At 40.2% G+C, this 25,492-nt stretch overlaps 1 protein-coding gene across 4 annotated transcripts; it reads right to left on the bottom strand.

Annotated features, from left to right (window-relative positions):
* Nucleotides 1–450: 450 nt before the first annotated feature.
* scel (sciellin) lies at nucleotides 451–25,158 on the bottom strand. 4 transcript variants are annotated; one of them, XM_035773121.2, is made up of 24 exons: nucleotides 24,998–25,158; nucleotides 21,004–21,071; nucleotides 19,415–19,523; nucleotides 19,121–19,183; nucleotides 18,731–18,808; nucleotides 14,202–14,237; nucleotides 13,873–13,920; nucleotides 13,746–13,778; nucleotides 13,576–13,623; nucleotides 13,288–13,362; nucleotides 13,138–13,209; nucleotides 9,355–9,423; nucleotides 9,101–9,166; nucleotides 8,943–8,990; nucleotides 8,678–8,746; nucleotides 6,130–6,180; nucleotides 5,959–6,009; nucleotides 5,642–5,701; nucleotides 3,766–3,822; nucleotides 2,367–2,423; nucleotides 2,156–2,227; nucleotides 1,383–1,515; nucleotides 1,003–1,105; nucleotides 451–815 (listed from the first exon to the last, which is right to left on the bottom strand). In XM_035773121.2, exons 2-24 carry the CDS (start codon nucleotides 21,044–21,046, stop codon nucleotides 799–801), a joined length of 1,458 nt encoding a protein of 485 aa, XP_035629014.1. In that variant the 5' UTR covers nucleotides 21,047–21,071; nucleotides 24,998–25,158; the 3' UTR covers nucleotides 451–798. The 4 variants fall into 4 exon arrangements, with proteins under 4 accessions (XP_035629014.1, XP_035629015.1, XP_035629016.1 ...); XM_035773122.2 differs by having other exon boundaries at nucleotides 1,383–1,500; XM_035773123.2 differs by having other exon boundaries at nucleotides 1,383–1,491.
* Nucleotides 25,159–25,492: the final 334 nt, after the last annotated feature.

Raw genomic sequence — 25,492 nt, 5'->3', positions numbered from 1 at the left:
CGAAGCAATGCAACCAATCTCTTTTCTTTAAATTTCAGAAGGGGAGGGGATATTTGGCGCATGCTTTGGGTGTCACGCCTGCTCCCGCTCTCCCTCTCTGGCGCCAAACTGTCTACGCACATAGTTAGGCGCTTCATCGCCGGTTACCATCACGCGCAGCAGGGAATCATTGGACTCACCTGAACCCATTATTTGATCGCCTCCCTTTTATCTGTCTGTTGCCTCTGTGTGTTCCCCGTATAATGTCGTTGTGTGTTCCTGTCCTGTTCCATGTCCGTTGGTATAGTTAAATGTCTACTCCATGTACGTGCTTCCTGTCTCCAGAGTCGAGCCTTACATTGGGGTGCGTTCAGTTCGCTTGAGCGTTTGCTAGATTGCGTTACGCTTTGTACTGAGCGGTATGTTTACTCAAAATGCATACAAGTACCGTACTTTAAAGAAAACAAACTGTTTTGTGTAACTTCTGTCAAAATTTTAATAAAGAATTCTTAATAGTTTTGTATTGCACACACAACCAACCCCCGGCCCTAATTATTGCACCTTGATTACATATCCCATATAGTATATTCATGCATGAAAACATTAACTGTCAAGGGTTATGTAAGACATTAATATCCTCTCCATTCTATAAACGCAAGAATTCATACCCAATTCTGAAAAATATGCTGTTTTTCAACCTCTATACATTTCCGTACCTATATAAGGAGGACCCATGTCACCAAAATGTAATTCAAAACTTCAATCTATTTAAACGGCCATAGAATAAAGACCCCATCTTCATCCACGAGAACTTGAGGTTCAACGATGCCATTTTTCTGTAAAATAAAATATGTGTTACCTCACAGTGACCCAACATAGGTTTGGAGATGTTATGCCCCCAAAATTAAGCAAATCAATTGAAAGCAAGTACATTTTGACCCATCGTATGTGAAATATTGACACAGTGTATACAGTAAATCATCAGTATGAGCTCTAGTTGTGCGTGTTCCTAAATGTGCTTACCTCTGGTGACTTCGAAGCAGCGCTCACAGTGGACAGTGCGTCTGTAGACCCACATACTGTCCCCTGCCTTGAGATGGCCCAGGTCACTGCTACACACCTCACACTGAGAACACAGAGACACACAATGTCAGATACTCTCATTAGGCGAAGAAGAAGATCATGATGCATGTATTGATTGTTACATCTCAAGGCAGACACAGAGTCCGATAATCTCAATGAGAAGATGGTTGGATGGATGTAATCCAATCAATCCATTATTGGATGTAGTGGTGCAAATGTAACATATTTATATCACAATATTGCAGATCTGATAAGAAGACAGAGGTCTCTGTACACACACTCAGGCATGGATACTAGAATATAGTATTTCAATAGTTTACCTTAAAGCAGGTAGTGTGGCAGTTGATCTTCATATCCTCCAGCACCATCTTGGGGTCGGAACTCATGGGCTTACGGCAGTAAGAGCACAGGTCTTTCTCCAAAACAGTCCTAGAGGGACTTATCATCACATGGCTGTATGAGAGAGCATGCATGGACCTCATGTAAGGCCAGACTGCATCAGCTAGGGGAGTTATTTTAACAAAAGCATCAGCAGTTTTTTATTTGTGGCTAGATAACTATGTCATATGTTGTAACTATGTTATTGGTCTGTTACAACTGTTATATGTAATAACCATAAAATACATGTTTTTGTTTGTACATGTGATGTCTTAATCATGTGCACAGTCAGAGGAAAACATGGATATAAATAGCACAGTTTGAAAGCATGATGATCATGACATAGATGACTGGATTCTTGAAAGTTGGGACAATCCTTGTGCTAATGAAATTAGCCCTGGAGCATTATATTGTGCTATAAAAAATATATAGTATATATGTTTGAAAATGTGTATTACATATTTAAATAATAGAATGTTAGAATTACATAATCAAGGCCTTTAAACACTTGTTGGACAATAAAAACATTTTTAAAAATGTAATGCTTTTTATGGTGTCTGACGGAGTTGACAATCATTTTATGAAAAAATAAATCATTAGGTTGTTCCTTTATATGGTGTAATCGCTAATACTTTGGTTTATCAACAAAAAAAGTAGAGCTTGTCCTGTCTTTCAGGAATCTCATATGAGATGATATGCATTCCTGCAATCTCACCTTTCAGGAGTAGAATACACTGTCTTGGTGGGTTTTGACATGAGAGAATCGAACAGATCGTCCTCAGCCCGGCTGAAGAAGAGAATGCAATCGTTCAAATACAGTTTGTTACATGTATTCTTCAAAATGGATGTCGATGGTGGCCTAGAGGTGGTCTAGTTAATTTGCATGCAAATCACTGCCAGGTAGGAGCTGATTAATACTACCGTACCTGCTGTCCTTGTAGGTAGTAGACGTGGTGTAGACAACGGGGCTGGTGACACTGACACTGGTGTAGTAACATAATATATATTGTCATATAGGTGCACATAAGAAAAATCACAACCATTTACATTTGTCATTCAGCAGACGCTCTTATCCAGAGCGACATACAGTTAGTGCATTCATCTTAAGATAGCTAAGTGGGACAACCACATATCAGTCATAGTAAATGTTTTCTCAATAAAGTAGCTATCAGAAAAGTCAAGATAGTAAGGCGGGGAAAAAGTCAAGTGCGAGAGGTCACAAACGCCTTTTTTGGGTGAGGGGGGTTGGGGTGAGAAGAAGGTGCACTGGGATTATTTAAAATACGCTGAAGAAGTTTTCGAAAGATAGGCAGGTACTCTGCTATCCTAGCTTGAGGGGGAAAGCTGGTTCCACCATTGGGCTGCCAGGACAGAGAAGAGCTTGGACTGGGCAAAGCGGGAGCTGCCCTCCTATCTGGGTGGGAGGGCCAAGAGACTAGAGACCAGATGGAGTGCTCGGGTTGGGGTGTAGGGTTTGAGCATAGCCTGAAGATAGGGAGGGGCAGTTCCTCTTGCTGCTCCGTAGACAAGTACTACGGGTCTTGAGGTGGATGCGAGTTTCGACTGGAAGCCCGTGGAGTGTGAAGAAGAGCAGGGTGACATGGGAGAACTTGGGAAGGTTGAACACCAGGTGGGCTGCAGCGTTCTGTATAAATTTCAGGGGTTTGATGTGGAGTCCAGCGGAGTCCAGCCAACATCCAGTTGAAGTCGTCCAGACGAGAGATGCCTGGACAATTGCCTGGATTAGGACCGGCGCCGCTTCCTGTGTGACGAGGAGGGATGATAGGTCCTCTGGGAAGTTTAGTTTCCCCAAATATTCACTCAGCTGTCCGCAGACCTTTTCTGTAAGCTCACAGTGAGTCACTCAGCTACAGAGCCGGAGGGGAGGGCCGACTAGGCTGGGAGGAAGACAGAGGGAGTCATAGGATACGGAATAGGAGAAACGTGAGGTTGAAGAGGCAGAATCAGGAGACAGGAGGGAGAAGGATTTAGCAGAAGGGAGAGATGGTAAAATAGAAAAGGAGAGAGTAGTGGTAGAGAGAGAACGAAGATTGCAACAGCGCATGAGCATCTGGGTAGGGGCTGAGTGGCTAGGGATGGAGGAAAGGGAGACAGAAAAGGAAACAAAATAGTGATCATAGACCTGGAGGGTAGTGAGAGTGAGAGTAGTGGTCGAACAGACTCTAGTAAAGATGAGGTCAAGCGTACTGCCTGCTTTGTGAGTGGCATTGGCTTTGAAACTATGTTTAGTGATAAAGATAAATACAATCCCAGGCATGATGCAGTTAATCATTTCATCAGATTAATTTAAAGGGCATTACGTACCTGTTGTCTGGCTTGCTGGAGTAGCTTCTACGGGTGTTTGTTGAGGTGTAGTCCTCACTGTGTGTGAGGAAATAGGGTGGGATTGTAGGTTATTTTCAAAGTCTTGTGAGGATTTATGGGCTGTGAAACCCGTCTCTAATAGGTTGTTCTCGAGATGATTGCATTGCAGTCTGCGATAGCAGATATACTGATTTCCAGTACGTCATCACCTTTCATCCTAAAAAACGAATCATTATCTGTACATCCGTCAGTCTGACACCACCTACTGGACGTAGACGTCACTTCAACTTTGAATATTGATTGTAATTTGGTTGAGTTGTCAACTGTTGTGAATTCAACAGAACATTTCACCATGTCATTGGATTTAGGTTAAAAGTGGAGGAAAACTAAATGCCCTTATGCTGATGAGTTTTCGCAAATCCATTGAGTGTTCCTCGTGGATTCAATGTCATATAGATTTTTGGGGGTTGAAATGGGATGGAAATAGTGTTGATTGAACCCGTTTTTACTAGAGGTCGACCGATTATGATTTTTCAACGCCGATACCGATACCGATTATTGGAGGACCATAACAGCCGATGCCGATTAATCGGACAATTTTTTATATTTTTTATTTGTAATAATTACAATTACAACAATACTGAATGAACACTTATTTTAACTTAATATAATACATCAATAAAATCAATTTAGCCTCAAGTAAATAATGAAACATGTTCAATTTGGTTTAAATAATGTAAAAACAAAGTGTTGGAGAAGAAAGTATAAGTGCAATATGTTCCATGTAAAATATGTGCCATGTAAGAAAGCTAACGTTTCAGTTCCTTGCTCAGAACATGAGCACATATGAAAGCTGGTAGTTCCTTTTATCATGAGTCTTCAATATTCCCAGGTAAGAAGTTTTTGGTTGTAGTTATTATAGGAATTGTAGGACTATTTCCCTCTATACCATTTGTATTTCATTAACCTTTGCCTATTGGATGTTCTTATAGGCACTTTAGTATTGCCAGTGTAACAGTATAGCTTCCGTCCCTCTCCTCGCTCCTCCCTGGGCTCGAACCAGGAACACATCGACAATTAGAGCGTGCTAACTAGCTAGCCATTTCACTTTGGTTACACCAGCCTCATCTCGGGAGATGATAGGCTTGAAGTCATAAACAGCGCAATGCTTGACGCACAACAAAGAGCTGCTGGCAAAACGCACGAAAGTGTTGTTTAAATGAATGTTTACGCGCCTGCTTCTGCCTACCACCACTCAGTCAGATACTTGTATGCTCAGTCAGATTATATGCAACGAAGGGCACGCTAAATAATATCTAGTAATATCATCAACCATGTGTAGTTAACTAGTGATTATGATTGATTGTTTTTTATAAGATAAGTTTAATGCTAGCTAGCAACTTACCTTGGCTTACTGCATTCGCATAACAGGCAGTCTCCTTGTGGAGTGCAACGAGAAAGAGGCAGGTCGTTATTGCGTTGGACTAGTTAAGGTTCCAAGATTGGCTCCCCCGAGCTGACAAGGTGAAAATCTGTCGTTCTGCCCCTGAACAAGGGAGTTAACCCACTGTTCCTAGTCCGTCATTGAAAATAAGAATGTGTTCTTAACTGACTTGCCTAGTTAAATAAAGATTTAAAAATATATATTTTTTTAAAATATCGTCAAATCGGCGCCCAAAAATCCAGATTTCCAATTGTTATGAAAACTTGAAATCAGCCCTAATTAATCGGCCAGTCCGATTAATCGGTCGACCTCCAGTTTTTACCCAGTGGGCATTTACCCACATCACAAATTTGATGCTCTCGGACGTGCCCATATATTAGTCAGGGGCCATTGTACAGAGCATTTTGTAGTACACTATTCTACAACCATTACCTTGGCTTGGAGCTGATTGTGTAGGAAGAGGACCTGGTAGAGGAGACATCGTCACTCCTACTGTAGGAGCAGTTTGGAATGGGAGACAGAATGCGATATTAAGGAAGATGGCTGTGTTATTGTGAAATCTGACTGAAATGACAACAGAAATTTTATAATTTGATGTCAACTATCGGTCCAATATGCAATCCCTAGAAAGCTATAGTTAAGTTGCAAGAAGCACAGTAACTGTTGATCATATAAGTTGTAAATACAACATTGTTGAAGAAGAATATATCATTAACTACTGGTTCTTGTTTAGAGGTTATTATGTTTACCTGGTGATGGTCCTAGTTGTAGAGGTCGGAGATTTCACAGTTTTGACATCCCTAAATGGAAACAAAGATGGGATACATTTTGGCTACTCACCTCGCACACAGATAATGAACCGTTACTGATATTGAGAAGTATTTTGCTGAAATAGATTTGATTAAATCAGTAAAACTTACCCTTTGGGGCTGTCCACAGTGACAAATTCTTTATTGGTGATGGTTGTAGTACTGTAAGTATAAACAATGGAAATTATATGCTCAGTTTGAGTTGATCTACAAATATCACATGACGAATCCAATTTTTATAATCAGAAATGTTATATACTGTGGACCACTTGAGTGTTCGGATGATAATGTTTAGCAAGGGTTCCAAAAATGTAGTAAAAAGGAGAGGTGAGAGGACTACCCTGCTGTGTTCCCCTCGACAAATTTAAAAAAGGAAGCAATCATATTGGATTGGAGTACAATACCTTGACCCACTTGATAAATCCAGGGCCAAAGCAAAACTTTAAGGGTATTTGTCAAAAAGCCCCAGTCTACCCTATCAAATGTCTTCTCTGCATCCAGGTAAAAGGCTGAGTACTCTTTTTGACATGAGGTGAAGCACATTTCTAAGATTGTCTGTGGAGCTTCTACTTTTTACAAACCTGATCTGTGTGAATAATATGAGGCAAAACCTTGGTCAGTGGGGTCTCTATCCTTCTTGAGAATGAATGAAATTAGTGCCTTATTAACAGCGTCAGGTAGCTGCTCCAGTTCCAGAGCTTCTGCCGTGTTAATATAGGAGCTAATACGTCAATGTTCCTCTTGTAATATTCAACCGGCAAGCCGTCTAATCCTGGTGACGTTCCAGACTTCATTCATATGATGGCTGTTCTTATCTCAGATTCTAATATAGGAGCATCCAAATGTTTTATTTGTTCTGGGGACACCCCTGGAAACTCTATCTTTGAAAAAAAGGAATTCAATTTAGCTGGGTCTAAGTTACAGTCAGACATACAAAGAGTTGAATAAAAGTCACAAAACACATTGTTATTATACAGTATTTTGTACCAGTCAGTACCTCCCCACTTCCATGTTTGATAGCTGGTATTACAAAACTGGCATATTTTTGTTTCAATTGTCTAACCAATAATTTACCTGCTTTTTCACCACTTTCATAAACGTTTGTCCTCAGCCGAAACATTGCATTTTCAGCCTTTTTGTTATAGATCTCATGTAATTCAATCGTCAGACTTTTCAATAGTGACTCAATATTTTTATTGGATAACTATTTTTCCCCAACTCTTTAATTTGAGACGAGTATTTCAACTCTATCTTCCCTTTTCTCTCTACTGGTATGTGCTATTATTTTGCCCGTAAACATAAGCTTCAGAATTCCCCAACACCGTAATCTATTTGTCAGTGGAAATAATGTTTGTTTGAAAACAAAACCACTTGAGATCGTCGAGGGAAATATGAAATGTTTCATCTTGGAATAAGGACGTATTCATCCTCCATCTAATGCTTTTCTTAGCCATATCAGCCTCAACTACTATAGATAAGTCCACTGTTGCGTGGTCAGTCAAAGCAATAACCCCTATTTTACAAATCTATCGAATCTTTAGTCGTACTCTTGGAAATTAGGAAGTAATCTATCCTGGAATGAGATTTATGGTTCTGTGAATGAAATGTATATTCCTTCTCCCTAGGATTTACACGTCACCACATATATCTACCAGATCAAGATCCCTCATTAATAGGTGTATTGCTGCTCTGTTCCTTGGTACAGTTTTACATAAGTAGTTTCATCAAGGATACCATCTTGAACCTGGGTAAAGTCTCCCGCCACTATTTATTTTTCCCATGGTCTTATGGAAAAACCCAGGATCCTTCTTGTTTGGTGCTTAAATATCATTACACATATGAACCTTATTACCATTTACCAGTGCTTCAACACACATCTTTCCTTTCTCATCCTTATGTTGCTTTAACATGACAAAACTCAAATTAAGGCGCCTGTCTCAGTTAGCTGTGTCTTGCACGCTTCTTTGGAGATCCTCATACAGTTTGCTGTTGTTCTCGCTTTCTTAATCAGTCGTCCTCCAGCGTTGATATCCACCCCTCTGCCTCATCTAGCCTCTGTAAATACGCCCAATACATCTTCTTGCATATCCATCTGAGATTGCATGACCTGAGGAACATTCGATTCGAGAATGGTGCTGACTCTACCCATTTCTTCCATGGCCTTCTGTTGGGATGATTGCAAGGCCGACAACGAGCTGGGTTCTATGTTCTGCCTGTTCAAGGTCATGCTAGCCGAAGTGCTAGCAACAAAGCTAGCCCTTTTAGACGCTGCGCTATCGATTGTGCCACGTGTACGTGCTGAAGCTGAATTCAACACAGACATTGTTGAAATACTTTGATAAAACAAATAAAAATAACTTTTCCCTCAAAAACAATGATACTAAATTGACTATTTTATCGAACTTTGAAATTGATTGGGAGAGTTTTATCGGGAGGCTCCTTTCAGACAGCCACCTTGCTTCGCAGCATCACATGTCTCAATGCTGAATAATATAGGCTATTCTAGCTTGTACTGAATTAAATGCATTATATTACACAGGTACTGTGGAAGTTTATTGGATTCAACAGACTTCTTAGTGAACCTTTCCAAGTTCAATACAGAGTGCAGTATCCTGCAGTATCTGGAATAACATGAACACCTCCCTAAGGGAGACCTTACCTGCCAGGGGAGGAGTAGCGAGAATTCATGGTTGTCGGCAGGAGAGTATCAAAGAGGTCATCCTCGGTCCTGTGAAGATTATAATTAAACTGTAATCAGATACATTATTCAATTATGTTCAATGTCAACACACGTATATCAATTTGAACACCAAAGTCATTATCGTTAGCTAAATGGATTTTTGCACAAAACATATTTGACAGAAGGGACAATATGAAAATAATGGACCAATCCAAGGCCTTCAATTGAAGGTCAGTATGCTTACTTTGAGGAAGTCCCCTTTGGGATAGTGGGGGGTTTCTTGCTGACATCTCTGAATGAAGAATAATGTGTTTTTAGGGAAATATAGCATTTCATTACGGTTTTGCAAAAGTCGTTCACATTGTGTGTTTGTGTTTAGTGCATATCGCTGCCCAAACTCACCCGGAAGTGCTTTCCTTTTCAGTGGTTTTCAGTGTCACCGTGTCTGTTTTGGAGACACTTGTCGTGCTTGAGAAACATGGAAGAAATGGATCAATATGTTGACCAATATTCATCAATATTCCTACACTAGTTCATTGGTGAATGTGGACACGACCAAATCAAGTATGAGAAAGTTTTTTAATCGCCTTCTAAAATCTTAAAAATAATGTGAATGTTTATCTATTGATGAAAAAATGGTTAAACAAAGATCTTACCTGTCTGGGATCAAGTATTCAGTTTTGACGGATGTTGGTATCAGACTACTGACTAACTGATCCTCATTCCTGCCAAGACAACAGTAACTCGTTTATTATTAACCAGATTCCGCATGGATTGAATTGATTCTATTGTTTGGTGATTATACAGACATACAGTATAGCACATGTTACACATCCTATGTCATTGTGTCACTTGTCAAGCCTGATTTTACACATTGGGGTTGGTCACTTTGACTTCTCGCTCACTTTTGGCTGTGAAGGTGGTGTTCCATGTATGGAATATGTTACTGTTACCGCTACCGTTACCCGTTACCAGTGCAGTTACATTACTGTTCCTGTTGCATTGTTACTGTTACTGTTAAATCTCTGCCAGATTTACTGGGGGGGGTTCTAAGCTGACATGTGGAATGGTTTTAAGATGGTCATACAATGGATCATTCAGCTATTTGATTTAGAATTCTAGGACCCCTTTAGGTATATAAAAAAAAAAAGTAAACAAATGATTTGATAATATATTGAATTTGGCCTTCACTACCATAATGCATTGAAAAACAAATTCATAAATGGCTAAAACATCTTAAGGTCTACGGTTTTGGAGTGTCTGTCCTATATCTAGGAGATATAAGAAAGGTCTGGAAATATATATATATATACAGTGCCATGCGAAAGTATTCGGCCCCTTTGAACTTTGCGACCTTTTGCCACATTTCAGGCTTCAAACATAAAGATATAAAACTGTATTTTTTTGTGAAGAATCAACAACAAGTGGGACACAATCATGAAGTGGAACGACATTTATTGGATGTTTCAAACTTTTTTAACAAATCAAAAACTGAAAAATTGGGCGTGCAAAATTATGTGCAGATCCGAAGCCAAAACAATCGTCACCGCAATGAAGTTTGAGGATTTTAGAGGTGTCCAAGATTTATGAGACGTAAAGGCCTGTCCATCAGGGAACGGTCGAGTCTGTCAGCAGCCCCCCCGACTACGAGGAAAAAGTTTAAAACTTCCGCAAATTCACTGATGCAAAGATAGCGGAGCATTCCATCGGCCCGCACGACATCATAAATATGGATGAGGTTCCTCTGACGTTTGACCTGCCTCTCACTTGGACTGTCAACAGGAAAGGCGAATCATCCGTCACGCTGAAAACAACTGGGCATGAAAAAACGCACTTCACCTGTGTTCTGAGCTGCACGGCATCGGGAGAAAAGCTTCCACCGATGTTGATTTTTAAACGCATGACGATGCCAAAAGAAAAATTCCCAGAGAGGAATTGTTATGAAAGTCAACAAGAAAGGATGGATGACGGAAGGCCTAATGCATGAATGGCATACGGAGTGTTACGGCAAGCGACCGGGAGGATTCTTTCACAAGAACAAGGCATTGTTCGTGTTGGACAGCATGAGGGCCCATATAACAGATTATGTGAAAGAAGCCATCAAGAGGACAAACTCAATTCCAGCTGTGATTCCTGGGGGCACAACAATGTATTTGCAGCCACTCGACATCAGTGTAAATCGTGCATTTAAGGTTGCACTCTGTGTTCAGTGGGAGGCTTGGATGACAAGTGGGGAGAAATCATTCACTAAAACGGTCCGCAGGCGAAGAGCATCTTATGGTCAAGTCTGCCCGTGGGTCCTGACAGCGTGGAGCATTGTCAAAAAATCCACTATCATCAACAGGTTTCGAAAGGCTGAACTGCTGCGTGTTGAAGAGGGCAGCATGAGCTCCGGATGAAAGTTACAAGAGCGACAATGAAAACGTATTCAACTCCGACACCGAAGGAGATGACTTCAGTGGTTTCAGTGCACAGGAGGAGGAAGATTACTTTCTTGGTAGGCGACTGTTTACTGCTATTTTAAATTTTTTTGTTACAAGCCGTGTTTCGTTAAAGCCTATTTATTTTTGTTACAAGCCGTGTTTCGTTTAAAGGCTGTGTAAAGTTAATTTGTTTCAATGTACCGGTAGGCACCTGCGGCTTATAGACATGTGCAGCTTATTTATGTACAAAATATCATTTTTCTTTTAATTCTGTGGCTGCGGCTTATATTTAGGTGCGCTTAATAGTCCAGAAATTTGGTATATGATTTTGTTTTACACATATTTTACTAATTTTTGGGGGTTAGGCATAAAACTACCTGCATTACATTTTTTTTTACTGGTACTGATTACCTTCAAACGTTTCGTGTTCGTGAGAATCTCCCCTTTCCACAGTGGGGTCCCAGTAGTTTGTAACCCAAATGGTTCGGACGCTACAAAAATAAGTTGGCACATCGACGCTACAGACGTTTCATGAGAAGACACATTTTCATGGTCTGACAAACACTGCTGTAGCTTGGCCACCTTCCACCTCACATGCGGAAGGCCACCATAGATGGATGTGGTAGATTGAGACACAGTCCATGCAAAAAACAGATACAGTATCTCTAGATTAAATTGACGGATTTTGATGGGGAATTTCTTATTATGTTACTTAGATTGATGCGCCGGTGCGTCAATAGACTCTAAGGGGGATAATTATTATGTCATTATGAGCCTTGTCAAGACTGATCTTACACTTTGGGGGTGGTCACTTTGACTTCTTTGACAGTTGGTAGAGCATGGCGCTTGTAACGCCAGGGTAGTGGGTTCGATTCCCGGGACCACCCATACGTAGAATGTATGCACACATGACTGTAAGTCGCTTTGGATAAAAGCGTCAACTAAATGGCATATAATAATAATATAATAATAAAATACAATTACAAAATAATATAAAGATCAAGTGTACCAAAATAAACTACAACATATATTTATTTAATTCAAATACAAGTATTTTGTATTTCAAAAATATGTGTATTTTAATTAACAGCAACAACATTCTCAGTATGGCCTTGAAGGTGGCGAGTAGGGTGTCTTATGTAATTAATTTGGACAAATCATGATTTCACAGGTGCTCACATCTTTTGAATTTCGGAAGGGGGCATTTGGCCCATAGACTCACCAAAAATGGGCTGAGAGTTTTTGTTTAGAGTGTTAGAGAGGACACTACTTCGCTTGTCTAACACATCTCCCCCAGAACTAAATCGTGCATCAAACGCAATTACACAAACACTACAGAATGGTACTTCAAAGCTTCACTCAACATGTCAGTCTACAGCCCTGCTGCCAGCTGTGTCACCAGTCTGCCTACCACTGACATGATAAGACATCCTCTTGGATGCAGCAGGGAAAATAAAATACCACTGGGGGTAAAAATAAAAGTATGTGTGCTCGTATATATGTCTCTGTGTGGGAAGCTGCAGCAGGAACATGATTGTATGATCAATGGGCCTGTCTGGGTCCTCTGCCAGCACAGGTAAACATATTCTCCCTGCAATTCCTCACAGGCCTATCACAAGCTTATCATATATAGCATCATGGTTATTTATAGTACAGGCCATAGATGTTTTAATATGGTGTTGTATTAAGATTACTTAAATTTTCAATTGTACACAAGGTCAAACCAAATTTGGACTTGTCCCAACCCCTCCGAAAGACACCGACACATATACAGGTTGAAAAGGTTGGAGCAGATGGCTGCCACACTGGGTACCCGTGGAGCAGTAGTTGTGGGGGTTTAAGTGCCTTGCTCAAGGGTAACAAAATAGCATATAGGATTTTGATACAACAAGCATTTGCTGGCTCACTTCCCGATTTTTCAGACCCGGATTCAAAATGGCAATCCTCCCGTTCCTTGCTCGCCTCTCTAACCACTAGACTATCTGCCACCCCTATTTTCAAAGGGTGCGGTTTTACCCTTTTCTGGAGCTGAAGACTCGGTCGGTGAAGCTCTCAGTGTTGGTGGTGGGCGATTTCACAACTGGGGATCTGTAAACAGGAGAATGTTTATGTACATCCTTTGATGGGGAATAGTAAAGACAAACCAGGTGTGTGTAAATGCCATACCTGCTCACACGCTGGCTTGTGGAGATGGTAGTCTCAGTAGTTGTTCCACCTTTGGTGGTGGTAGTTGTTGTGGTGCTGAAGGAATGAATTCAACAGAATATCAAAACAATAAAATGTTACTGTGTCACCTTTGATAGCAATACGTTTATAAAGGTGGTGAATAAACTTGGCCACGGCTCCCTTGCATAATAGATGACTGGCTTGCCCCCCCCAACTCCAAAAAAAATAGGAAAAATTGAAACAGAATAAAAGCACTCACATTTTTTAAGTGTAAAACTAATGATCTACCTTGTTTTCTTAGGTTCCTCTGTGACTGTTGTTTTAGAGACAGTGGTTCTGTAATGACATTACATTAGTAGAGGCTGAATATGAGACATTTCATGGACAATACATTTTATTACACAAACTATTCAGTGCACAAGCACAACTGGAATTCATTGTCATATAGGGTCACCTACGTCTTGAGAGAATCTGACTTCGCTGGTGAGGTACTGTAACAAACAAAAGACAGCATTTGGAGATAATCTCTTTCACAACAGCTAAATATCCACTTACAAAACAATTCTGTTCATATTCGAACATTACCTTTTTGTGTAGGATGTGCTAGTACGTCCATAAGTTGAAGGCAGGGTGCTACATCAAAAGGGGAAATTCCATTTTATTAACAATAATATAACTGCTAACTGAGTGGACAAAATGTGGGCATGGGTGTCATAATTGTGTAATTGTCTGGTTGGAATCTGTTTTTTTCTGGTTAAAGTGATGTCAGCTAACCAGATTATAACCAGGTAAAGACATATTTTGAGTTTACAACCTGGCCATTGCATATGTTCATGCAATTTTGTCTACTGGGAACATATTACTGCAACAAGCAAAGGTGTGAGTTCTGTAAAGGAGGAGAAAAGCCTACTGACCTGGCCTTGCTCAATTCATCCTGGCTCCCACCAAATCTGCAATCAGATGACTTTTAGAGTGCATGTCATCAGTCAGTGTAAGTATTCACCACCCTTGGATTTTTGGGGCATTACAAAGTGGGATTTAAATGGATTTATTTGTGATTTCTATAAATAATGATATAAATGTTTACAAATGAATACAAAATGTATAACTAAAATGTCTTGGTTATGTATGTATTCACCCCCCTTGTTATGGCAAGCCTAAATAAGTTTAGGAGTCAAAATGTGCTTAACAAATCATATAATAAGTTGCATGGACTCACTCTGTATAATAATAAAGGGGTTAACATGAGTTTTGAATGACTACCTCATCTCTGTACCCCACACATACAATTATCTGTAAGGTCCCTCGGTCGAGCAGTGTATTTAAAGCACAGATTCAACCTCAAAGACCAGGGAGCTTTTCCAATGCCTCACAAAGAAGGGCACCGATTAAAAAAAAAAAAACGAATTAAAAAGCAGAGACTGAATATCCCTTTGAGCATGGTATAAGTTAGGCTTTAGATGGTGTACCAATACAGCCTGTCAATACAGAGATACAGGCGTTCCTCCTAACTGAGTTGATGCAGAGGAAGGAAACCGCTCAGGAATTCCACCATAAGGCCAATGGTGATTTTAAAATAGTTACAGACTTTAATGGCTGTGATAGGAGAAAACTGAGTGTGGATCAACAACATCGTAGTTACTCCACAAGACCAACCTAAAGGACTAAGTGAAAAGAAGGAAGCCAATACAGAATAAAAAATATTCCAAAACATGCATCGTGTTTGCAACAACGCACTAAAGTAATTCTCCAAGACATCACTGAGTACCACTCCCCATATTTTCAAGCATGTTTATGGCTGCATCGTTTTTTATATTTTTTATTATATATTTTTTTACTTTTTGGATTATGTATGTATTTTTAGGTATTACTGCACTGTTAGAGCTAGAAACACAACCATTTTGCTACCCCTGTGATAGCATCTGCAAATCTACAGTTCAAGACAGAAGTTTACATACACTTATGTTGAAGTCATTAAAACTCGTTTTTCAACCACTCCAAAAATGTATTGTTAATTAACAAACTATAGTTTTGGCAAGTCGGTTACGACATCTACTTTGTGCATGACACAAGTCATTTTTCCAACAATTGTTTACAGACAGATTATTTCACTTATAATTCACTGCATCACAATTCCAGTGGGTCAGAAGTTGACTGGGCCTTTAAACAGCTTGGAAAATTCCAGAAAATGATGTCATGACTTTAGAAGCTTCTAATAGGCTAATTGACATAATTTGAGTCAATTGGAATTGTACCTGTGGATGGATTTCAAGGCCTACCTTCAAACTCTGTGCCTCTATGCATGACATCATGGGAAAATCAAAAGAAATCAGCTAAAACCTCTGGTTCATCCTTGGGAGCAATTTCCAAATGCCTGAAGGTACTACGTTCACCTGTACAAGCAATAGTATGGAAGTATAAACACCATGGGACCACGCAGCCGTCATACCGCTCAGGAAGGAGATGCGTTCTGTCTCCTAGAGATTAATGTACTTGGGTGCGAAAGGTGCAAATCAATCCCAGAACAACAGCAAAGGACCTTGTGAAGATGCTGGAGGAAACAGGTACAAAAATATCTATATCCCCAGTAAAACAAGTCCTATATCGACAAAACCTGAAAGGCCACTCAGCAAGGAAGAATCCACTGCTCCAAAACCACCATAAAAATCCAGACTACGGTTTGCAACTGCACATGGGGACAAAGATCATACTTTTTGGAGAATTGAGGAAACAAAAATAGAACTGTTTGGCCACCATGACAATTGTTATGTTTGGAGGAAAAAGGGGGAGGCTTGTAAGCCGAAGGACACCATCCCAACCGTGAAGCACGGGGGTGGCAGTATCATGTTGTGGGGGTGCTTTGCTGCAGGAGGGACTGGTGCACTTCACAAAATAGATGGCATCATGAGGTAGGAAAATTATGTGGATATATTGAAGCAACATCTCAAGACATCAGTCAGGAAGTTAAAGCTTGGTCGCAAATGGGTCTTCCAAATGGACAATGACCCCAAGCATACTTCCAAAGTTGTGACAAAACAGCAAAATCAAGGTATTGGTGTGGCCATCACAAAGCCCTGACCTCAATCCAATAGAACATTTGTGGGCAGAACTGAAAAAGAGTGTGCGAGCAAGGAGGCCAAGAAACCTGACTCTGACACCAGCTCTGTCAGGAGGAATGAGCCATAATTCACCCAACTTATTGTGGGAAGCTTGTGGAAAGCTACCTGAAATGTTTGACCCAAGTTAAACAATTTAAAGGCAATGCTACCAAATACTAATTGAGTGTATGTAAACTTCTGACCCACTGGGAATGTGATCAAAGAAATAAAAGCTGAAATAAATCATTCTCTCCACTATTATTATGACATTTCACATTCTTAAAATAAAGTGGTGATCCTAACTGACCTAAGACAGGGAATTTTTATTTGAACTAAATGTTAGGAATTGTGAAAAAACTAAGTTTAAATGTATTTGGCTAAGGAGTATGTACACTTCCAACTTCAACTATATGCACAAGACCATGTTATGGGAATGCTTTCATCGGCAAGAACTGGGGAGTTTGTCCAGGATAAAAAAAATCTACCGAATGGAGCTAAATACAGGCAAACTCCTAGAGGAAACCTAGTTCAGTCTGCTTTCTACCAGATGCTGGGAGACAAATGAACCTTTTTGCAGGACAATAATCTAAAACACAAGGCCAAATCTAAACTCAGCAAAAAAAGAAACATCCCTTTTTCAGGACCCTGTCTTTCAAAGATAATTTGTAAAAATCCAAATAACTTCACAGATCTTCATTGTAAAGGGTTTCAACATGGTTTCCCATGCTTGTTTAATGAACCATAAACAATTAAATGAACATGCACCCGTGGAACGGTCGTTAAGACACTAACAGCATACAGACGGTAGGCAATTAAGGTCACAGTTATGAAAACGTAGGACACTAAAGAGGCCTTTCTACTGACTCTGAAAAACACCAAAAGAAAGATTCCCATGGTCCCTGCTCATCTGCGTGAACGTGCCTTAGGCATGCTGCAAGGAGGCATGAGGACCGCAGAAGTGGCCAGGGCAATATATTGCAATGTCCGTACTGTGAGATGCCTAAGACGGCGCTACAGGGAGACAGGACTGACAGCTGATCATCCTCGCAGTGGCAGACCATGTGTAACAACACCTGCACAGGATCGGTACATCCGAACATCACACCTGCGGGACATGTACAGGATGGCAACAACAACTGCCCGAGGTACACCAGGCAGAACGCACAATCCCTCCATCAGTGCTCAGACTGTCCGCAATAGGGTGAGAGAGGCTGGACTGAGGGCTTGTAGGCCTGTTGTAAAGGCAGGCCCTCACCAGACATCACAGGCAACAACGTCATCTATGGGCACAAACCCACCGTCGCTGAACCAGACAGGACTGGCAAAAAGTTCTTCACTGACAGGTCGCAGTTTTGTCTCTGGAGTGGGATCGATTTGGAGGTGGAGGGTCAGTCATGGTCTGGGGTGGTGTGTCACAGCATCATCGGACTGAGCTTGTTGTCATTGTAGGCAATCTCCAAGCTGTGCGTTACAGGGAAGACATCCTCCTCCCTCATGTGGTACCCTTCCTGCAGGCTCATCCTGGCATGACCCTCCAGCATGACAATGCCACCAGCCATACTGCTCGTTCTGTGCGTGACCTCCTGCAAGACAGGAATGTCAGTGTTTTGCCATGGCCAGCGAAGAGCCCGGATCTCAATCACCTGATGGCTGGGGCCATTCCTCCCAGAAATGTCCGGGAACTTACAGGAGCCTTGGTGGAAGAGTGGTGTAACATCTCACAGCAAGAACTTGCAAATCTGATGCAGTCCATGAGGAGGATACGCACTACAGGACTTAATGCAGCTGGTGGCCACACCAGATACTGACTGTTACTTTTGAGTTTGACACCCCCCCCCCCCTCCATTTTGTTCAGAACATTTCATTTTTTGCTGAGTTTATATTGCAGATCCTTACCAAAAAGATGGCAAGACTTGAACATGGCTGTTTAACAATGATCAACAACCAACTTGATAGGGCATAAATAACTTTTAAAAGAATAATGGCCAAATATTTACAATGCAAGCTTACCCAAAAAGACTCACAGCCATAATCGCTGCTGGGGTATTGACTCAGGGGGGTGAATACTTACTAATCAATATATATATTAGTGTTTTATTTTTCATGAATACATATTTTTTAGCAATTTTCTCCCACTTTGACATTACAGAGTATTTTGTGTAGATCGTTGACAAAAATAATTAAATATATATTATAATTAAATCTATTTTAATCTCACTTTGTAACCAAATAAAATATGAAGAAATCCAAGGGGAGTGAATATTTATGATATGCACTATAGGTATAAGACACATATTGGTTTCTGAGGAGGATGACAGTGTGTGTTGTATCAGTGATATTGATACCTCTTTTTTAGTGCCTCTACGGAGGACAATGTCTTGGTGGTTGTCGTTTGAGGGGATTTTGAATCTGCAGGCTCAGCACTGTGAATGAATACGTTTGTTAAAACCATAGGTCAAAGAGAGCTACTATGATTATATTGAACCTTGCATAACAACACTCATGATGTAGTAAGTAGACCACAATCTTTCAGTAATGATCAGATGTTTTCATTTCATTATCTTCGAAGGAGGCTGCTGTTTTTTCAGTAAGTATTCATGAAAGATCCATGAAAACGTGTATTATTAGAGTGCTTCGGGTTTTCATGGATCTATATACAAGTTGAAGCCAAGATGAGGAGATATATGAGGGAAGGGACTTCGGGAGATACAGTATCAGGAAATAAGAATCTTTACCTGTCAAGCGCCTCATTGGACCGGTATTTGTTCAGAACCACTCTGCCAAAGTTTGGATCCTGGCTAAATGAGAGAAAAGGAGAGGACATATTGAGAGGCAGTTTCTTGTTATTTGAGCAACCACTACTAATATTGTTTTTTATTTAACAGTAATGACACAGCAGCCATGTTTAGTCACATCCTAAACTTCTACCACACCCTACAGTAATGTTCCATTCAGATGATCGGTGGAGGTGTGTGTGTGTGTGTGGTTTGTTCGTGTGGTGTGTTTGTTGTGTGATGCCAGTGTCTCACTCCACTGCTTCATCCTGATCTGCGTTGCTCCTGATCCAACTTCTGTCCTTTAGCAGAGAAGTCTTCTTCTTTGGGTCCTCAATCGCCTGGCTGGGACTGCTGCTCTTAGCTACAACCACCACAACACCACACACAGACACAAAACACTGACAAACTGACCTATACATTGATCTTATATAAAATATTGCAATTGACTGAACAAAAGCCGTACTGCATAATAATGACATAATTATCACAATTGAAAGTGCATAACTATTACTGTTGTCCTATTAGTACATCTAACTCAGGGACGGTCTTTGTCATTCACCTGATCCAGTCATTCTGGTTACTCAACACCGGTTACAATGCTGACCCCTTTGTGAGGTTATGACACTGTGAAACCGCACCCTCTGTCAAAATCCACCGAGGAGTTAGGTACTCTTACCCGCCCCTAATATTTAACTAGTGCCATTGCCGTTCAGTCCTCACACAACGGCCATTCTGCTTTTGCTCCATTAACAAAGCTTAGGGGTGGATTGGGACACAAAACATGGCTGAATGAATGGACAAATGGAGGAGTGAACACTGGGTGTATAAGAACAGTAAAAACAGACAGGAATGTGCTGTTAGGAATGTGAAATTCCAGCTGTGTGGCACGGATAATGCTCATATGCTGTGTTATTCTGTATACAGTGCCTAGCAAAAGTCTACAGTTTGCACAGTTTTCACATTTTGCTTCTTTAAATTTCAATCTAGAAAGTTATTACATTGGGATTTTTTTCCACAGCCTACTCCACAGTTATAGAAATGTTCTGCAATTAATACAGAATTTAAAACAAAGAAGTCTTGATTGCAAAAGTCTCCAAACCACTTGTGGCACACCTAAATAAGTTCAGGTAAAAATATGTTAATGGAAAATCCCACAAATTGTTGAATGAGGTCCATCCGTTTGCAAAATAAATGGTTCTCATTATTTAAGACTAACTTCCCCTGTCTCTGTAAAGTGTAAAGTCCCTCAGTTGGATAGTGCATTTTAAACAGTGATTTAACCTCGGAGCCACCATCTTTAGAAGCATGTCTGGGATGCATTTCTCAGACAGGCATAGATCAGGGGAGGTTACGAAATAATTCCAAGTCACCGAATATCCCTTTGAGTATTTGTCAAGTATGGTAATTCATCTGTGGATGGTGTATCATATCACCCAGACACTGCAAAGATATGGCCATCCTTCCTAAGTGAGCTGTGAGGGAGAATGGAAACTGCTCAGAGATATCACTATGATGCTTATAGGTCCAATGCAGATGTTTTTATCTCAATTTCAAATTATTTCTGGGTAACAATTAAGTACCGTATTGTGATTGTTTTAAATTAATATGGTCAAAAAGAAACAAAAATAGCTTCTTAGCAATGAGTAATGAGCCATTTCACAACCAAGAATTTTGCTATATATATATATTTTTTTTAAACTTTAAAAAAATGTGAAGTAGGTCGTGTACATCAGTAGTGGGAAAATATTGATTTAATCCTTTTCATATTAAAATTGAAGGCAGCAAAATGTGAAAACTGTGCAAGGGGTGTGTAGACTTTCACTAGGCACATAGTTACTTACCGGTACTGGTAGAATAAGACCTCTTGGAGTAGGAATAAGACATGTTGATATTGTCACGTTTGTTGAATCTGGAAAAAAGGGAAATATTCTAAATTCAGTAACCATCATTCATCCACAGGGTGGTGCTATTGGTCACAATACTGTTACTGTATGACAATAAGGAGCTGTGTTCAAGAACAAGCCACTCTACTGGGGTAATATATACATTCAGAGAAACTATAGCATTGAGGTAACCAGGACATGTCACCTGTCATCTTATGTAACAACTGTGTTGTTATAGAGAAATATATCCAACTCCTACACAAAATCCTAAGTCTTTAGGGTTATATTTTTTAAATGTATCTTCCATCCTAAATCAACTATTATGACAGCGGACTTGCTTTAAAAAATGTTTACCATCTTGATAACATTGTCCCACAAGTAGGGGGGGTAGGGGGGGGGGGCAGGGTGTTCCAGGTACAGAAACGATCAAAGAAATGCATACAAAGATTAACCAAAACCATTAGCCTAGCCCTCAGTCCCCATCCTCCCTTCCCACCCGGAAGCCATGTTTCCCATGTTGATAGATTGAGAGATTCAAGGGGCTATCGTCGATAAGTAACATAATAGATGCAAAGCATTGAACTTTTCAATTCATGCACTTCAAAATGAATTTTGTAACTATGCCCCAGAAGCATTCAACTGCAGGGCACTCCCACATCATATGACAGAATGTGCCTACCTGATTTAGGGGACACAGTGAACAGTTGGGAGTTGGGGCCAATTTCATTGTAAAACATTTCCTTGTTAAATAGTCTGTGAACAAACTTAAAATATATAAATTGGTGATTCGGATTACGGGATGCCAAGGTCATATTTTTCCATGTTCTGTTCCAGTTTTAAAGGATTGTTTAGATTCAATTAGATCTGTAGACCATACTTTAATGGCTAACTTTCCAAAAGGTGTTTATATATTATAGAGATCAGTCCTTTCAGGAGCCATCATTGGATGGTTCAGTAGTTTATTTATTCACTTTTAACCAATTGAGACCAGGGTCTCATTTTCACTGGTGCCCTGAGGACATATAATTGAAAAATAAACTACACGATTACAAGATAGAATAACAAGATACAATAACAAGTACATTACATTAAAACATCACAAACATCACAGGCATCATAAATAAAAAACTATTCAAGTCATCAATCAAAACAATTCACACCTCGGTGAACTGATTTATCATCAGGGTTTTAAAACTGCCCTAATGGCAACAGGGAATTCAAATGTAATTCATTTTGTAAGTGATTCCAAAAAACGTGGAATGTTAAAACTAAAAGCGGATTTACCCAGTGTGGTGGAGGACCAGAAACCTTTGGATACAGGATACAGTGACGGCGTATTAAGCTATCACCTGTGATAAAGCCAAGGATGTTATGGTACATGGCATCCAAAGGTTTAAGAGTAGTGGCTGTTTCATTCCAATAAATGGTGCCCCCGTAGTCAAGAACTGGCAGGATGTCACGCCCTGACCTTAGAGAGCCTTTTTATTTCTCTATTTGGTTAGGTCAGGGTGTGAGTTGGGTGGGCATTCTAGTTTTTCTATTTCTTTGTTGGCTGGGTATGGTTCCCAATCAGAGGCAGATGTCTATCGTTGTCTCTGATTGGGGATCATACTTAGGCAGCCCTTTTTCCTTGTTTTTGAATAGTTGCTGTCTAGCTCTGAAGAACTTTACGTTCGGTTTTGTATTTTGTTGTTTTGTCGGAGTTCAGTATTAAAAATCATGAATACTTTCCACGCTGCGCTTTGGTCTCACTAATCTAATGACGGACGTAACACAGGAAAGTTGCCTGTACAATCTGCCTCCTACTGTTCAGGGAGAGGCATTATCTATTTCTACATAGCCTGGTCAGCCTTAGGGGCAATAGCGTACAAAACAGTGTCATCTGCATATAGATTAATGTAACAGATTTTTGCAGATAGACCAATATTATTTATATAAATAGTAAAGAGGACAGGTCCCAAAATCGAACCCCATGGGACACCTTTAGTAATATCAAGGTAATTTGACTTGACACCATCAGAAAGCACACACTGTGTCCAATCTGACAAATAGTTCCCAAACCACTTGCAAGATGCCTGGTCGAGGCCCATTTCAGACAATCTTTGAATGACCAGGTGATGGTCAACAGTATCAAAGGCCTTGGATCGGTCTATAAATATGGCATCACAGTGATTCCTATGATCTAAGCAATTTTATATAAAATTTAAGACAAGCATAGCAGCTGAAACGGTTTTATGTCCAGGTCTCAAACAGACTGGTAACAATATCATTTCAAGTTTAAAAAGTTTGCCAGTGATTCTAATATTTTTGCAAGGCAAGATAGTGTAGAAACTGGACGGTAGTTATCTAGGTCAGAAGGATCCCCACCTTAGTAAAGGGAGAGGACATGCTCCGCCTTCCAGATCTTAGGGACCCGGAAGCAATGTTTAAATAAAAAATGTGCGTCCAAGGTTCTCCAATGAGGGGGGAAGAAAGCTGCTGTAGAAAGGGATCAAGCAAATCAGCTACCAAGATCAGGGTCATTTTGCCACATTTCAGATCATTGAGGATTTTCATAAACGGGTTGCAAATGGGATGCAAATGCCACTCCAATTCAAGAATGACCCAGAGACAATGGACATTTTTCATTTTGCTGTAACATGACGCAGCCCAACGACGCAACACCCACACACGACAGACCAAACTATCTGTCTGTACTGTAGTATGTCGACATAGGCAGAATTTGCTCTTCAGGTAACAACCCTTGTCCACATTATGTTGTTGTACCAACAGTGCCAACTGCCAGTGCTCTCTAATCCCTGACTCACCAGTTAAGCCTGCAAACCTGTCTGTCTTGCTCTGTCCCCAAAGAGTGAGACACAGACACACCCTCAACGACACACCTTTGAAAGTAGAACACAGAGCTGCACATAAGCAACATTCCTCGGACCATTTATGATAAGAACTATACTCTCTCCTACTAACACCCACATTATTCGGTGCGAGCACAACCTTGACAAAACATTAGCAAGCCTTTCATTAGCAGGCCTGAGTATCTGAGCTGGGAAGTACAGTATCTGCCCAGAGCCATATAATTCTCTATATATGGCTCTGTATCTGCCTATAGAGCAGGAATATAAATAAATAAAAACTACTTTTAATCTTTTTTAACCACTAATTATTGAATAGTGATTGATGGATTGGTTATTGTAATTCATACAGCAATCTAGAGGTGGCACTGAGATCCAGAGTAGATCATGTTGTGTTACTAATTTTTAATGCATATTCAGTTTGATTCCTAGCAAAGGACTCCAGCTGTGCTTCATAACTTTAGACAGAAAAAGTATCCTGCTTGTGCTGTGTTGCCAACTCATATGGTGATTGTCATGCCTGGCAAGACAGTATCACAGACAGATCAGGGACCAGGTCACAAAGAATGCTCTCACTCTGTCATATCCCTGTTGCCTCCCATTCTACATTTTACATGAGGCAAGAGCAGACTGCTGCTACGATTTGAGATTGATTAACAGCTCACATTATGAATATAACGTTTCATCTATAGATGATTTTAAGAAATTAGACTATATTTTCAAATTTCATGTCAATGTAAAAATATGTACATATCATTATTTATCGTCAGTATATAAGATCCTATTCATGACAGAAATCTCATAACCCGTTTAAATGCTCTGACAAATACATTCACACAAGCAGATCATTTTGTGAACATATTCATTCAATACATTCAATTCTTACTCATTCAATACGACATACTTTTGCCTCATAGCACATTATCTTAATTAACACAACAGCCTATGTTACATCGAACAACATACATTCAAACCCTCTCTGATATGAGAAATACGAAAAACGAAACATACGTTTGTCTTTACATACCTCTAGCCTTCTTATGGTACTAAATCAAAAACACTGACTTTGCGTATATGATTTGGCAAAGAGACAGGCTACATACCCCTGGAAGCTGAAAGCTGGTCCACTCACGCAACAGATATTCAAAAGTTTTACTAGCGCCTAGGTACTCTTACAAGTCTATCAGTCACTAGTTTAGTCACTTGTTATTACGCCTTTCTTTATTCTCTATCCATGTTTTCAACCTCCAGGGAGGGGACACCAAACTGGCCAATGGCACCCGAGGGTGTGGCCTCAGAGACATCTCTCTTTCTCTCTCTCTCTTTCTTTCGTCATCTTCGCACTCCACTGATTCCTGTATGTATTGTTTGGGGTTTCACAGAGAATGGAATCAGCTAGGTGGAGTCGAGTAGGAGGGACACCAGCTTTTGCTTCAACAGGAATGTATGAGAAGCATAGCCCTACAGTGGATGTGCGTGTCTATGGGCCATTTTTCATGTTTTATATCATACAAGATATTTGAACACCTGTCATCAACTAAATTAACTATCCTGTGAGGCAAGAAATACAGATACCAGATATGTTCTGCGTTAGTAGT

This window comes from Oncorhynchus keta, chromosome 7, assembly GCF_023373465.1.
Source record: "Oncorhynchus keta strain PuntledgeMale-10-30-2019 chromosome 7, Oket_V2, whole genome shotgun sequence".
Lineage (NCBI taxonomy): Eukaryota > Metazoa > Chordata > Actinopteri > Salmoniformes > Salmonidae > Oncorhynchus > Oncorhynchus keta.
Note: the sequence above shows the minus strand (reverse complement) of the source record. Positions and strands in the feature narration are given on the sequence as shown.

What these genes read in the sequence shown, in the direction of transcription:
- scel (XM_035773121.2), bottom strand. Translation starts at nt 21,046, where the DNA reads ATGTCTTATTCCTACTCCAAGAGGTCTTATTCTACCAGTACCG. An exon ending in GAGGAACCTAAGAAAACAAG is followed by an intron (nt 13,363 to 13,575) that starts GTAGATCATTAG and finishes TCATTCCTTCAG; the next exon opens with CACCACAACAACTACCACCA. An exon ending in GAAAAGGAAAGCACTTCCGG is followed by an intron (nt 8,991 to 9,100) that starts GTGAGTTTGGGC and finishes TTCTTCATTCAG; the next exon opens with AGATGTCAGCAAGAAACCCC.